Here is a 16,262-nt window from a genome sequence, read left to right as displayed (position 1 = left end):
TTGTGTGAATTGTTCATCATTAAGCTGCTCTGATGATTTGATTAAAGTTAAAGATATGATACAGAGTGAACACTATTACACTATTATTTTTAATTTATTTTCATATTGTTAATATTATTTTATTCTGTTAAAATTGGTGCATAAGCCTTATAGAATTGGCCTTTTTGGTTTTAGCTGAAAAATTCACAACCTCCACAGGAACATAACTAATTGCCCTCTAATATGATTACTACTCAGCCTGAAAATCCTGTTTCCCTCCTGAAATGGACTAATACTTTAATCTGTTTTGAAATAAAGATCAAACAAAGTCTGACATTTTTAAGACACCAGTGGAGTGCCCATCCAGAGTTTGGCTCCCATTTGTGGTTTGCAATACCCGTTTAAAGTGAGCCGATGTTTTGGCTCCTTCGACTTTTTTAACAGCTTTTGTTTTGGTACTGGGGAATTTTCTAGAACCACCCATCAGAAGACGTAACAGTCAACACTGCAATCCATTCTCTCCTTAACTATAATGTGGCTGGTTCTGAGGTCACCCTAAATGAAAAATAAATATTGTCTCTTTTGTTCCTGTCCTCTTCCAGATCCAAGATGGCAGCTGGCACCAGTCACAATTCTTCTTCCATACTCAGGACAGTCGTCAGCTACCGATTGTAGACATACTGGACTTTCCCCCGTCTCAGCCTGACAGTCAGCGGCATATAGAAAACGGTCCTGTCTGCTTTCTCTGACACCAACATCATCACCTTTTGCCCTATAAACATGAACTACTAATATATAAGGGTGTTGAAAGACACAGCTTCCTACCAAAGAGTGAACTCCACCAGAGTTTGTCATGGTTTATGGAAACCATGAATTGGACCTTTTATGTCCAAACAAAGACAGATCTTCATGGAAGAACTGAGTCTCTGTAAACCATCCAGGCCAAGAGGGCCAGAGGAGAACATGTGTATACCAATATTTATCACTGATTGTGTAAAGTTTGTTTTGTCAGAGGTGCTTGGTTGGCTGTGTATGGACCGATGTTATTCCCTGATCACAGGGGAGGGCCTCACTAAGCAGCCGCCTGTCCAAACCCAAAAACATAACCTCCCTCTCACTCCTCACCACCCCAAACACACCAGACCATCCTAAGAAGAGGCCCATCCTGAAGGAGCGTATCAGGCCTTTACATAGGAGCACTGTCTAACTAAAGGTTTTTATGAGTGCAATAGCATGTGGATGATGTGTGACTTCATTTATTTTTTCAGTCAAAGGCTTTATTTTACAATGTTTTCATGTTTTTTGTCTTTGGTCCTGCCCAGCCGGACCTGTACATCTTGACAGATGGTGCTCTACCTCTACCTGCTCAGTTGCTTTCTAGAATAGTTGCTTATGTCAGGTTAGATTTTTTTTTTTTTTTTTTGCCTTTGTGTTGTATGTACCGGTTACATCAAGATTTGTTATGTTGTATAAGTACTTATTTTGATTTGGTCATTTCTAATTTATGAACCATTTTTGATACACTACTTTTTTTGTAGCTCTTCCTTTTATGTGGTAGGTTCTTCAGGGGAAACCTATCATTGGTGCTGCAACAAAGAATGAGTCATCAGTGAGTTTTTACATTTCCTGTGTATATATTGACAGCATACTGTTTATTTATATCCTTTTTTGTTCACATTACTGTACCACAGTAAGTTATACTCTCAGAGAAATATTTGATCCACCACAACTCAGTCTAAAGAAGTATTTATGTTGTAAAGGTGTGCGTTTGTGTGATCACACCTGTGACTGTATGTTTCATACTGTTTCAGTTCATTCAGCGGGGGTCAGGAGGACTGGCAGCTATAGTGGGCCAGAGTCAGAAAACACAGTCATCATATTCTTAAGTTATATTATCTTGAGCAAAGTGTAATTATATAGAGTCTGTGGAGGATGAGAGTGGATCCAAATGTGTAAATAATTAATAAGTTGACAAATAAATGAAACATTTTATCCGATGATGCTTCAGTTGTTTTTTTTTTTATGAGTTATTGTTTGTTAAGAAATGTGTCAATGTTCTCCAAGGAACCTTATCAGGGTTCTCACGCATCCTGGAAAGTCTGGAAAACAGTCAACCAATTTTCCAGTCGTGGGAAATGAGAGGGAAAAAAAAGTAAAATCTAGTGCTGTTTCTGAAAACTTAATGTTCTCTTAATTTCATATCAAGAATTCCACAAAAGCAAAATATAAAACCCTTAAATAATTATCAGGATCATGTAAAAAAAAATGGCAGGGAATTATGAACCAGCATTAAGAACAGATTACATACTAGCAGCAGCTCTAGTCTCACTGGGAAGTGTTACCCTTGAAAAATAATTCTGATGCATGAGATCAGCTGTGAAAGAACTTTTATCATTGTTACTATTACTAATTTGAGTAAGGTGCATGATTATTTTGTTTGCAATTATGTATTTTTTTAGACAAAATAAGAGGAAAAAATAAGTTAGAAATGCCTAAACCATCATTGCCATGTATGAAGTTCTATATATCTGCATGAGTATTTTTATTGTTCTATAGTAGATTAAATTCTGTAAGAGTTCATGGTGAGAGCCATAGACTACACATATTTTGAGTCAGACTGCGATAAAAAGGAACATTCTGGTGTATCGACATACACGTCCTGGAAAATGATCTCTAAAAAGTGGGTACCCTGTCTTTGTGAAGATACTGTAATGAGACAGCCTACAGCTGAACTTAAATTGAGAAAAATCACACGAGAAATTGTCAGAAGATGCCCCCGGTAAAGTTGCAGAAATACCCAAAGGTGACGTTCAAGGATGAAATGCTGAACATCCCCTTTGATAAAATGTGATGCAGCATGCATGCTCCCTAAATTGATTATTATGGGTAAGATTTCCTACAAAAGGACCTCAGTTTGCGAAAATGTGAGATGATGCACTCAATATTACCTCCCAAGCAGAGAATATGGAAGAAGGTGACCTGAGGTGAAGAAAACTTGATTCTGTGCAATGTAGGCTGCCTTATGTAAAAGTATTTTTCCTCTGCCTCTCTCACAGCTGCAGACAGCTGCTGTTTACAGATTCACATACCTTATTCTTAAAGGAAGATTAGATTAAAACACAGAATGTCAGAGTGAAGGGCTGCACATGAAAGAGAACCAGTGCAGTTGATGATTTGGTGCCTTGAGCTAAGGCATCTCATTCGCTCCCAGGAAGTGAAATGGCATCTCTCTGATAACTGGTCCTGATTCTTACACCACGTTGGGACTCAAACCAGCAACCAATCTGTTTCCAAACTAAATGACTGTCTTTAAGGCTCATCTATATTCTGTACAAATATTTTTTTGAAGGACTTTAACTTCCTGAACTGCCATTATATGTTATCCTAAATAATCAGTCATTAAAGTAATAGAGGAAATGAACAGATTAATTTCATCCTATAAAATCAGCAGGGGTAGAAAGTAACTAAGTACTTTTACTTGTGTTACTGTAATTGGGTAGCTTTGGTGTACTTGGGTTCTTTTTTTAAATCAGTAATTTTACTTATAAGTATATTTTCACTTCATTTTAAAAAGCGTCAATTACTGAGTAAAAATAAATTAACAGCAAAAATGAGGAGGTCCAAGCTGTCTGGTAACAGCATGGAACTGCCTGTTTGTTTTGCCAGGTCAACACATGACAATCAAAAGCACATAGAGAAAGAATGATTCTGCATTTCATCCCAAAACAGCTGCTTCATTTTACTTTACAGTAAGACACACCTTATAATATACCACCTGGTTGGAGATCCGTCTTCTCTTATTGTTATTGCAATTAGGAAAGATCACATTTCGCTTTGAAAGCCTTTTGGGTATCAAAAGTAGCTACACCGTACTTTTTATAAACTTTAAATGACTTACTTTTACTTGGGTAGATTTATAGTCTGGCAATTTTACTTCTTTTTCAGTATTTTTTAGCAAAGTAATTGTACTTTTATTTGAGTGCATTAGTCTTTTACTTCTTTTACCTCTGATAATCAGCCATTAAAGTTAGAGAGGAAATAAGCATACAGCTAAACTTTTGTCCCCACTTACAGCCATCAGAGGCTCATAAAAACAAATCACGGATAGGCACAGAATAACCCTGATAATAAGAAAAACTGTTCATGCATATTTTGTCCAAAAGCCTTGGATTTTCTCTGATTTGTCTTAGTATGTCTGTTTAAAAAAATGCCTGAGTTTTCTTCTGCATCTATGGGGGACGTTGTAGTTCTCTTTTCCAAACACCAGGAGGCGCCAGAGAGCACGTTCCAAACCGGAACTCACGTCCACGTGCTGCAGCCGCCACCGGCGGAAGAGGGATTGTTTTGATCAGCGCGGCTGTTTCCAACGTGTTGTTAGACCTGTCCTATAATGTGCTCTACTGTTATTGTACCGACAGCAGATATAATGTCACATGTAGACACTCAAGAGGAAAACAGCGGCCCCGAAGAAGAGCTAAGAGGGAGTAAGAGGAAAATTTCCCTCTCAAAGTGAGTGTTTAAACGGACAGAAAGTCAGGCGCTAACTGCTAACTTTGGTGGCTAACAGGTTCAGGTGTGCGATAGTCTCTAGTTCACTTTGAACGTTATTAAGACAGCGTGTATTCGTGGATAAGCGTCCAAGCTAGGTGTGCTTGCTTTGCCGGGTTTCCTACGAAGTTTAAAGCTAGTAGGCTATATATGCTACCAAACGATAAAAAACAAAACTCTTCTCTTACCTTTTCACCCTTAAACGCATTGTATTTCTATCAAAGTCTGTCATAACGTGAATTACTCAATAACGACATTTATGTGCAACCCTTTTTATTCTTTTGTGGTCGCGCATTGCACTTTGTTTCACCGTTTATTTCAGTAGAGTTGAATAATTACCGACAGCATGCTCTCAGCTCCCTGATATGTTGATTTTCCTGCAGCTGTGGTGTCTGTGGATCAGAGGAAGCGAAGTACAGATGTCCGGCTTGTCTTGCTCATTCATGCAGGTGAGTTTTCTCAAGCAATAGAGTTTTTGTTACTGACAATAAGAATGCCAAGGTAAGCCTTACATAAATGTAGCAGTTTAATAATTGAAGTGGAAAAGAGATGGGTGTTTAGGCTTTCATACTTAAACAATTCAGTCCACACTTGTTTAAACTTGTTGAACATGAAAGAAACTCATGTTTTGGCCACAAATATATAAGTTTGTATGGTTGAGTGAGCTATGATCAACTAAAGCAGACAGGCTCATTCAACAGCTGTTAGGTTGAGATATTTTAATACGTCTGAATGGCCCCCTCAGATTTGTTCTTTGATTAGTAATTTTAACCATACAGCGTAAGTCAGGTTTTGTTATTTCATAAATATATGCTAAAGTGTAATCCATGGCAACAACTAGAAGATAATATAACATTTTGTAGCATTTAGCATGGCCATCATCAGAATAATAAAAGATATTATTTGTATTTGGAGTAAATAATTAAACCTCTTAGTAGATTTGGAGTCAAATCAAGGTAACAGATGCAGCATTAACAGCAGCGCATTATGAACAGTAAGTATTCTTAAATTTCCACTGGAGGACTGAAGGAAAAGCAAGTCCATGGAAATTTGGCATCAAGATGTAAAATAAAGTGAAAATAGAAGTGCAAAAAAAGCTTTTTAACTGTGGACAGTGTCAATCAAGGTTGCTTAGTCCTACATGAAATTCACAATTAACTATGCTATGTGATGCATGGTATCATAGTTTCTGTGTGGGTCTTTAAAGAGTCATGTTAAGGCTTCAATTTAATGTGTAAAATGTGCCACAACCCTAGTTCAATAAAGAGGTTTATAATAGATAACATGGATCGTAAAATGGCATACATAAACTGATAAAAAAAAATAAATAGGGCTGGGCAATTAATCATTAATTAGATTAAATTGCAATTTCTTTAACCTGAAATTTGTGTCAACATACCAGCTTAGAACTTTTTTGCAGCAGAGATGTTTTGCATTACATATCATGCAATCATTCTAGTGTCATATTTTTAGAAGAGTGTACCAAAAAATCAAATTTTCTTCATTTTTATGTTTTTCTTAAAATTGAGAATTATGTAAATATTATCCTTCCCTTTAAAACAACTGTTCATGCCCAGTTTGCAAAATGAATAAAAAATAATCACAATTAACTTACATATTAAAAAAATGTTCTGCCCTAGTTTGATCTAATGTTGTGTTGGTTATAGTATAAAATAAATCATTGCTTGTTTTCGTTTGAAAATGCATGAGATGAGGAACTTAAAAAAAAAAATCGCAATCGCAGTCTTAGGTGTAAACAAAAATGCAGTTAGATTATTTTCCCAAATCGTTCAGCTTTAATAAAAAATGCACAAACACTCAAAAAAACTAAAAACAATGGTGATTTTATATTCCCTATGAGTTCAAATGTAAATGCAGTGCATTGAACAAAGAACCTCAGTCAGCCATGAGTTGTAAGATTGTAAAGTTTGCTCTTTTACTTTAAAAGCAGCAACATTTTGCTCATTACAAATGTCTCAACTTAGTTAAAACATTTAAAAGATCTTAAATTTGCCTCTTGTGTCTACTTGTTCATGCCATGTCCAACAACAAGGTACGTAGAAACAGGACACTTAAGAAATAGGAAATTTTGGAAATAGTATTAGCACTGTATGAATAATGTGTAACATTTGGACTTTTGAACAGTGTAATGCATTTTGAGTATGGACTAAAAACAAACACAAGTTCTCTTTTTTTTTCTTAAATAGAGACTCTGACCACAAATACGATTGTTTATGTATAGGAAAGTAAGCTAAGGTTGACAAAACTGTGAATATTTGTTACTTTCAGTTCTATGTGATATAAAATGATTACATCATTGCCATCATATTAACAAGCAGAAAGCAGTGGTGGTTCATTCAGATTGGCAAAGCAGTTCAACTATATTTTAAGATGAGTCCGAAGTCTTTATTTGGTGGCATCTGATCACACTAGATTGCACAAATCCGTCAAAAGTAATGTTATAATTTGATCTTTATAAGGATCGTATTAAAGTTAGAAATTATGGAGGGTGATAACCTTGCCCTTGTCTTGAAAGATAACTGGTCCTCCACCACTGCTGCAGGATAATTATTGATTATGTCAAATAAACACTGAATAACTATTCAGTTTACTAGTTTCTCCTATCCAGACCTATAATAATTTAGTAATTACTGTCATGATTTTAAGCAGATCTTTCCCACAGTTTCCTTTTTCACATCACCTGGGAGATATAGGCTTATTTGCTTGTGTCTTTAAAACTTAAGTGGATTTTCTCCTGGTCATATTACATCACACTGTATTATTATAGCATGCAATAATAAATCTATATTCCATCTGTGTCTGATAACACCAGCAAGCAGAGAGAATATTCTCTCTTTTTCCTGAGGAAAAAACCCTTAAGAATAATGTTGATAAAACCAGTTTTACCATTGCGTGCTGTGCAGTAATGTAATATTCATGATTTACTCATAGCCTTGTTTTTGTTTAACTGAGTGACCTTTTCTTTAATTCATGGCCAGCAACAACACGCCAATGGCAATGGCAACCATCCACGGGCTATTCCTCGAATTCTCCGGATTCTGAAGCGTTTACAATGTAACCTTTCTGTGCTAAATGCCATATTGAAGGTCAAAGCTGAAAATTTCATTAAAAGTTATCAAAGGGCACTAGGGGACGTCCTTCCTTCCTCTCTCATGGTTGCCTGTCCTTTTGGGCGGTGTCCAGCATTCCTTTTACATAGTTTCTAGGGACACAGTTGTTGTCTGACCCCAGCCAAATACCTGTCTCTCAGCAGGAATCTGAAAATGGGTTTCTGTGCTTGTATTACAATTTTTTTCCAGTAAGGCCTTTGAGAATGGCAGTTAAAGGTTCTGTTGAGCAATCATTTTGGCCTTAGTTATGTTTTAATCAAAGACATCTCAGCTGGCAATGAAAGGGGGCTGTAACAGAAGAATGACCTCCAAGTTTAGCTAAAATTTGAAGATGCACTGTATGCAAAAAAGGAAAGAGACTGAATATGCAGAAAAATAAATTGGATGAATCAGTAACTTTTATTGTGCAAATGCCCCAAGAGATTTTTTAATTCTCTTATGCAGGTATTTGGTGGGTTTCTATCTTTTTTGTTTAGAGTTAAAGTGACCAGGGTCAAAGCAAATATGGAATATTTTAAAGTTTTGCTTGATATTACACATCAGTTAGCTTTTAACAAGCAATCTAATTGGGCAGGAAGTACAGCTGGGGATTAATGAAGCTAAAATGGGTTTGATTTATTTGGTGCCCACCTTTAATTCATGTAAAATTAGAGATGCACAATGTTATCAATACTGGCAGATATTATCTTAAAAAGTGAACTAAAGCTACCAGGAGATATGAAAATGTTGAGCATTATTTTTTATCATATTATCAGCTGTTCATAGCGGGACTATTAATAAAAGATGCATATTATTATTGGTATTCTGTCGGTGTCAGCAGAAATGTTCAAGTTAAACAACCGATATTTCTGCCTTTATCAGCTGTAAATAATGACAGTACAAACACGTACTAAAAGTTAGTGAAGTTTTAGGCTGGACTAACAGACCTCCATCAGCTGACATCTTTTTTTAATTCATCACCTTTCCTTACACTTTAAAGTGTGTTTTAGGGACTAAAATTTGTTCATTTGTTCATCCTCAAAATTAAAATTGTATGTTATAAGGACAGGTTTTAGGTCTAAATTACATGTAAATACATTGGTATTGACTAAAGCTTATTTCTAAATATCGGCATATCCGATATCGTCAATAATTCGATATAGTGCATCCATACTATTAATCATGTACTGGGCTTAAATGTCAGCTGTATGTGTGATTAAGTTAGTGGAGTTTTAGGCTGAACCAACAGACATACGTCAGTTAACGTCTTTTCTTTACTCATCATCATTCTTAAGACCTTAAAGTGTGTTCAAAGGACTAAAGTTTGTTTCTATGTTTATCAGTAAAGTTTGAAGTGGGTTTCACAGATGGAAATTTTAGGTTTGGACTGCGTATTTGCATACACTCAGCTGCCACTTTATTAGGTATACCTTTTCAGTTCCTTTTTAACACAAAAAGCTAATCAGCCAATCACATGGTAGCAACTCAGTGCATTTATGCATGTAGATGTGGTCAAGATGACTTGCTGAAGTTTAAAACGAGTGTCAGAATTGGGAAGAAAGGGGATTTAAGCCTGGTCCAACCCCGGTTTGAGTGTTTTAGAAACAACATGAAAGCATGGATCCATCCTGCCTTGTATAAACGGTTCAGGCTGGTGATGGAAAAGTGAATCAGCACAGTTTGGTTTGGATTGGCAGGGCCAAGAGTCATAGTGGAAAAGCGACATAACTGGCTTCTGTTTAGCAGAAGGCTGATGCATGAACTCGTAGAGAAAAGACATGCACACTTGTTAGCAGAGAGTGGTGGCCTGCTACCAAAGTTATAAAGTGCTTGAACTGAAATTTGTAGGGCTGTAGTCAACCAAAGAAAAACTTGGTCGACCAAAATTGCACCCAGACACCAATTAATCAATTAATTGTTCAGGTTAAAAAAAAATTCATTCATGCATTCATTGAAAAAATCACCTCGTTGGGGACTAATTCAGTCCATCCAGGTTTCTCACTAAAAATGAACATAACAAGCATTAAAACGTTTTTTTAGACTCATCACATCGTACTAAAAAAATAATTAAGTGAGAGACGATCAGTGCGCACCTGCCTTTGATCTCCGTGGTCCTGGTGCCGTAACTCTTTAAACTCATACAGCTTACAACATTACCTCAGATCATCGCTTTTCATTCATTTACAACGGGATTGCTTGATCCAGCCTGTGCCGTGTCATTTACGAGCATAAAGCAGACAACATGCAGCGTTTTTCATGGAGGTGAGAGGAAAAAAGTTCGTTCGTCGGGACTCAATGATCAGCAGACATCGCCTTTTATCACCTCTCCTTTCTGAGTGTCTGTAAGAGAAGCTAACGCTAACGTTAACACTTTAAGGAGATTATAAAACGAGATGATACTACGCAGCCTATTTGCCGACAGGTAAATTAAACTGACCGCGGGAGTTGATGCAGTCAGGGAGGGCAGAGCAGAGAGACTGACCAGGGTAATCTTAGTCGAACAAAAGCTTTTTGATCAATTAATCGACCAATCGAATTGAAGCTGTCAGCCCTAGAAATCTGGGGGTTTGGATAGGTTCTGCTATACTTGATAAAGGTTAATGTGCTGTTAGGTTGGCTTTGAAACTATTATTTTAAGGTGGAAAACTTACACAGTGTTTCTCTTAGAAGTATTCACTGGCTTTGGTCGAGCAGGAATTATCATGTCCATCAATCTGTTTCTTTTAAACTTTGAAACTAAGTAAACCTGATCTTGTCAGATTTTTTTAAAAATGCAACCAGTAGTGCAGTGAAATCCAGTCTTCTAAAATGTAATCGAATACCAGAAATTTAGCAAAACAGTCGATGCTATCCATCGTAACATCAATCAGGGGAAAGTCAGCGTGTTTTCTCTGGGTCTTTCTGCTGGCACATGGATTATAAAAGTCTTTCTGGAATGATAATAACATCTTTATATAATGAGACAGATCTCACCATGTTGTTCCACCTGCAGCGTGAGTTATTTGTTTCAATTAGTCAGGGGTTTGCCTTTGTTTTATAATTGCCAGTCTCAGCAGCTCTTAGATAACATTTGTTGTCTTTTTTCCCTCTTTGTCCGGTGTTCTTGTTTCTGACCTTTGTTCACTGTCTGGACAGGCTGCCGTGGCGCCAAACCGAATTCCTCCAAATAACTGAGAGGTTATCTAACAGCTTCTGTTTGTTTATTTTTTCAGCTTGCCATGTGTGAAAAAACACAAAGAAGATTCAGGATGCAGCGGAGTTAGAAATAAGACTGCTTTTGTGAAGCTCTCACAGTTCGATGAAATGGCACTTCTCAGTGGTGAGCATCCTTAACATCTTCATGTACAGCAAGGATAACTTATAGCTGTATTTAGTCTAAAATTTTGACCTATGAATAAACTTTGTTTAACCTTCGGTTAAGCTGCATGTAGTTTGTTATGGACATTTTTGTAATGGTTGGCAGCAGGCATGTTTCTTTGGGCTCCTAAAACTAGCTGATACACATTTATTTACAGGAGAGTGAAATATATCATTTCAATTTACATCTACTTATTTGTCTTTGCTTCTATTTACCTGTACTTTTCTCTTAGACTACAGGTTTCTGGAGGATACAGGAAGATTTGCTGACAGTGCAAATAGAGACAGCCTCGTCCGGACCCCTCGATCCACTATTAAAGTAAGTCCTTGATTCACAGTCACAGCTGTCTTTAACCTTCCATACAGTGTGCCCTGTCAGGCCCACATTGCAACTAACTTCAAAGTCGTGTCAATTTCTTCCCATTTGCACATCATTTGCTGTGTCATATAAGGTCTCATGACTGCCTCTCATCTGCTGCTCCCGACTGGTTGAATTTCTACGGTTTATACATCAGTTACAACGACTGCACACACTTGCAAAGTGAAGGCACAGCCACAAGCCGATTCACTGAGGTTATTTTTTCCTGGTGTTCCTGCAGACTAGCAGACTGTGTCTGAAGGCATCATCACAACTAAGCTGCCAGGCCTGTTTGATATGCCCTTCTGCTCTAGTCACAAATATATGAATGAGACACATGAGGGTTGACCAATGTTGGTTTTTCAAGGTTGATACAAACACTATATTGCCAAAAGTATTCGCTCCCCTGCCTTGGCTCACATATGAACTTAATCCATAGGGTTTAATATGACGTCAGTCCACCCTTTGCAGCTATAACAACTTCAACTCTTCTGGGAAGGCTTTCCTCAAGGTTTAGGAGTGTATTTATGGGAATTTTGATCATTCTTCTAGAAGCGCATTTGTGAGGTCTCACACTGATGTTGGACTAGAAGGCCTGGCTCTCAGTCTCCGCTCTAATTCATCCCAAAGGTGTTCTATCAGGTTGAGGTCAGGACTCTGCAGGCCAGTCAAGTTCATCCACACCAAACTCTCTCATCCATGTCTTTATGGACCTCGCTTTGTGCACTGGTGCACAATCATGTCGGAACAGGAAGGGGCCATCCCCAAACTGTTCCCATAAAGTTGGGAGCATGGAATTGTCCAAAATCTCTTGGTGTGCTGAAGCATTCAGAGTTCCTTTCACTAGAACTAAGGGGCCAAGCCCAGCTCCTGAAAAACATCCCACACCATAATCCCCCCTCCACCAAACTTTACACTTGGCACAATGCAGTCAGACAAGTACCGTTCTCCTGGCAATCGCCAAACCCAGACTCGTCCATCAGATTGCCAGATGGAGAAGCCACTTTTCACTCCAGAGGACGCGTCTCCACTGCTCTAGAGTCCAGTGACGGCGTGCTTTACACCACTGCATCTGACGCTTTGCATTGCAATTGGTGATGTATGGCTTGGATGCAGCTGCTCAGCCATGGAAACCCATTCCATGAAGCTCTCTACGCACTGTTCTTGAGCTAATCTGAAGGCCACGTGAAGTTTGGAGGTCTGTAGCGTTTAACTCTGCAGAAATTTGGTGACCTCTGTGCACTATGTGCCTCAGCATCTGCTGACCCCGCTCCGTCATTTTACGTGGCCTACCACTTCATGGCTGAGTTGCTGTCGTTCCCAATCGCTTCTAGTTTGTTATAATACCACTGACAGTTGACTGTGGAATATAGAGAGGAAATTTCATGACTGGGCTTGTTGCACAGGTGGCATCCTATCACAGTACCACGCTGGAATTCACTGAACTCCTGAGAGCGACCCATTCTTTCACAAATGTTTGTAGAAACAGTCTGCAGGCCTAGGTGATTGATTTTATACACCTGTGGCCACAGAAGTGATTGGAACACCTGATTTCAATTATTTGGATGGGTGAGTGAATACTTTTGGAAATATAGTGTTTATGAACCGATATTTGGAACACAAAAGCATTTGTTATGTCAGACTTAATGTTCTTCATTCAAATGAATTAAAATTGCATTATCATATAAACCTAATTAAAAATTTTGCACAACATGCAATAAAACCTACCTAGTTTGCCCTAGCTCTGATGACGTAAGTTTGCATAGAGCAGCAGCAGGAAACATGGAAATGATGCCATATGTGTCAATGGCCCACAGGCCTAAGTGCTGACTGCCTGGTAATTGTGACATCGAGCCAATCAGTTAGTGTTGTAGACGGGACATTAGTGGAGAGTTCAAACAAAGCCAGAGAGGAAGACAGACTGTTACCCTAAAAATAAAGAAGTCCACACTTGTTTTAGATATAGAATTACATGGAAAAAATAGACATTGTGGCAGTGGAGGTCAGTGGAAAGGGTCAGAAACAGGGATGAGAGAGTGGAGGAGAGACATGCAGGGAAGGAGCCACAGGTCGGACTTGAACCCCGGTCACCAGCATACATGGGGTGCAACCTGACTGCTAGGCCATCAGCGCCCTTCCACCACATCTTTTATTCAACTGTACAGTGTAGGGCTACTCAATTATGGCAAAAATCACCATGATTGGTTTTATTGGTACTGGGATCACGATTATTAAACATGATTACTCATTAACTACAACATTTGAATCATGTGCATTTTTCAATCTGAACACTCTTGACTCTTTGACAACAAACAATAGTTGAATATAAATGATTGAAAAAAGAAACAAATTTGTGAAGTTATGTTATGTGATGGCTATAAAGACACAAAAATAGTTTGAAGGTCAAAATATCACAGCAAACACTAAAACATTAACCACATGACAACACCTGCAGACAGTGAGCACAACACGGTACGTGGCACAGCAAATGTTTAGTCAGAATTATCTTGTTTTCATAATCGCTGTGATTTAAATTTAAACTGAATTAATTTCCCAGCACTATTACAGTGTACACCCAGCCTTACATGAATAGTTTTTTGACCTCAACTAGCCCATAGAGTTGTTTTTCTATAAGCAGCTCCAGTTTTGTTGACAAGTTTCAATCTCATTGATGAACACCTGGGAGTAAAACAGCAGAGGCAGTGAAAATAAGAGAAAAACATGGAAGTAAATGCTGCACTATTTAAGATCTATTAATAAAACAAAGCTTTGCAAATGGTTGAAGAAAAGAGAAAGAGAAGAGAAAACTCCAGAGGATCCTTTTACTTCCTGGAACTGACTATCTCGCTGAATCTTATTTGTTGGATCAAGTTGACCTTTTGTTTGTGTGAGTATTAATTCAGGCAGCAGAAATCCACCTGGCTCACCGTAGACTTAAAAATATAATGTAGAAAACAGTTATTGTGGTCAATATCGTAAAAAGTCTCAGATCACTACCAAAAGCAGTTTATCATGGTTTATTCAGAGTTACAGGAGCTTTTTCAGTTCATAAATCTCATCCAAGAACATGTAGCGAATACAAATCCAAGGTTTTACGTCCTTGAAGGCTTCTGGATGACGAATATCTGAACACTTTGTTCCCAAGTCATTAGACAAAGTGTTGAAAAGAAATAGTTTTGTCATGTTAGAATGATATTGGACGTGTGTTTATAACATCTAGTGTGAATGTTTTTGTATTTAAGGACTAAAAACAGATGTTCTCTCCTCATTGTTTTAACTACCGCTCATGGGTTGGCTTTAGAAACGATTCATAACGGTTTAACCCGCACAGCCAAGGCTTTCCCCCTGAGTGCTAAGACTATCTTACAAACAGGTCGCTGAAAAATTGAAATTTAATGCTACTGATGTTGATATCTCTGCAGACAAAACACCTTTCTAGCTACAATAAAATGTGGATCCAACAGCGTCTAAAGATAACAGATTTTATAAAACTTTAAAAAGAATCTGAAAAAGAGAAGAAACAGAAACAAAACACCTGCTGCTAGCTGATGAGGTGAAAAAAGAGATTCAGTAAGGAGGTTTAGTATGATATCGATGGGTGTGAGTAAGGCTGCATGGAAAGAGACTGTAAGAAGGTTTTTTATGATGGTGCAAAAAATATCTCAATATTTGTTAGAAGAATTGTAATACTGAACCTTAATGATTTTTCTGAAATAACAAATGGTTGTCACAGTACCAGAATTATATATTTTGATATGATTGTATTATAACCTTGGGAGCACTTTATTGTGTTGGGCCCTTATAAACTAGTAATGTTATAGTTCTGAGTGTTTTAATGTAGTAATTACCTCATGATAAGTTAGAATATGGTAATGTTAAGGAATAGTTTACTTAATAATAATGTATTCATTATCAAGTAATTTCTTGTAATATTGTTGTAGTTCTCTGGTAATTAGGTGTTATTTTACCCTAACCCTAAACCTAGCCTTCATAATATGGGGCAGTTCTCTGATGCAGAGTGAGTGCTTCAGTACAGGATAGAAGCTGTTGGTGTATTGTGAGTCGGTCAGCCTGTTTGTGAGTCCTTCCTGTAAAATTTTCAAGTAAATTTAGGAGTTAGGATAAGGGGGTTAAGGTTAGGTTAAGGGATCAGGGTTAGGGTTAGAGGGTTTAAGGTAAAATGCCACCTATTCACCTGAGAACAGCCACAATATTTCTAGGATTTACTTGATAATAGATGCATTATAACTAGGTAAATACTTCCTACGTATTACCATATATACATCTTATTACCAGCTAATTACCACCTTATTCTTGAGAAAGTAATTACAACATATTATAATATAATTATTAGATAATTGGGGTCTACCAAATTAACAACATTTTTAAACATTGAAACTGATTTGATACCATGACAGTAAAAACAGAAGTCCTAGACACCCAGCATTTGGTAATTTTTCATTTCTTCTTCTCTAAAAAGAAAGAAAGAAAAAGTTCCACATACTGTCTAAATTGGAGAAAAACATTGGTGGCATTTTTGTATACTGAGGTAGTAAAATCTCTAAAATTCAGTAGTTCAGGTGGTATCAAAAAGTACAGCAACTTCAAGACTTCAGTCATTATTTTCACCCAAACAAAAAATAAATACTATCTCAATTACAACAAAAGAATAGGCAATATTTAGTTGTCCAACATTTTAGTGCCTAAAACCCTTCATTTTTTTTTTCTGGGCAGACATCAAGATCAAGTATATCAAAATAAACGTGTCCTCCCCTTTATCTCATTTATGGATAGGCCTAAATCTTAACGATATGTTTCCCAGCCCTTGTTGCAGGTATAATCTGAATCTGCTTTGCTTTATCCGTTTCAGTTCTCGAGTAAACAACAAGGAGTGTGGTTATTCCTTCAAC

The 16,262-nt window shown here is 37.4% G+C and overlaps 2 protein-coding genes across 2 annotated transcripts in view; both read left to right on the top strand.

Moving 5' to 3' along the window:
• Nucleotides 1–1,970, top strand: part of LOC121512469 (collagen alpha-1(XXIV) chain) — a 117,867-nt gene extending 115,897 nt beyond the window's left edge. Inside the window, exon 60 of the mRNA XM_041791750.1 lies at nucleotides 582–1,970. Coding sequence (XP_041647684.1) covers nucleotides 582–728 — 147 coding nt within the window. The 3' untranslated portion in view covers nucleotides 729–1,970. The remainder of the gene's footprint in view (nucleotides 1–581) is intronic.
• Nucleotides 1,971–4,314: 2,344 nt separating this feature from the next.
• Nucleotides 4,315–16,262, top strand: part of znhit6 (zinc finger HIT-type containing 6) — a 64,545-nt gene continuing 52,597 nt past the window's right edge. Inside the window, exons 1-4 of the mRNA XM_041790446.1 lie at nucleotides 4,315–4,488; nucleotides 4,911–4,976; nucleotides 10,850–10,956; nucleotides 11,228–11,313. Coding sequence (XP_041646380.1) covers nucleotides 4,370–4,488; nucleotides 4,911–4,976; nucleotides 10,850–10,956; nucleotides 11,228–11,313 — 378 coding nt within the window. The 5' untranslated portion in view covers nucleotides 4,315–4,369. The remainder of the gene's footprint in view (nucleotides 4,489–4,910; nucleotides 4,977–10,849; nucleotides 10,957–11,227; nucleotides 11,314–16,262) is intronic.

This window comes from Cheilinus undulatus, linkage group 7 (assembly GCF_018320785.1).
Source record: "Cheilinus undulatus linkage group 7, ASM1832078v1, whole genome shotgun sequence".
NCBI classification, from domain to species: Eukaryota; Metazoa; Chordata; class Actinopteri; order Labriformes; family Labridae; genus Cheilinus; species Cheilinus undulatus.
Note: the sequence above shows the minus strand (reverse complement) of the source record. Positions and strands in the feature narration are given on the sequence as shown.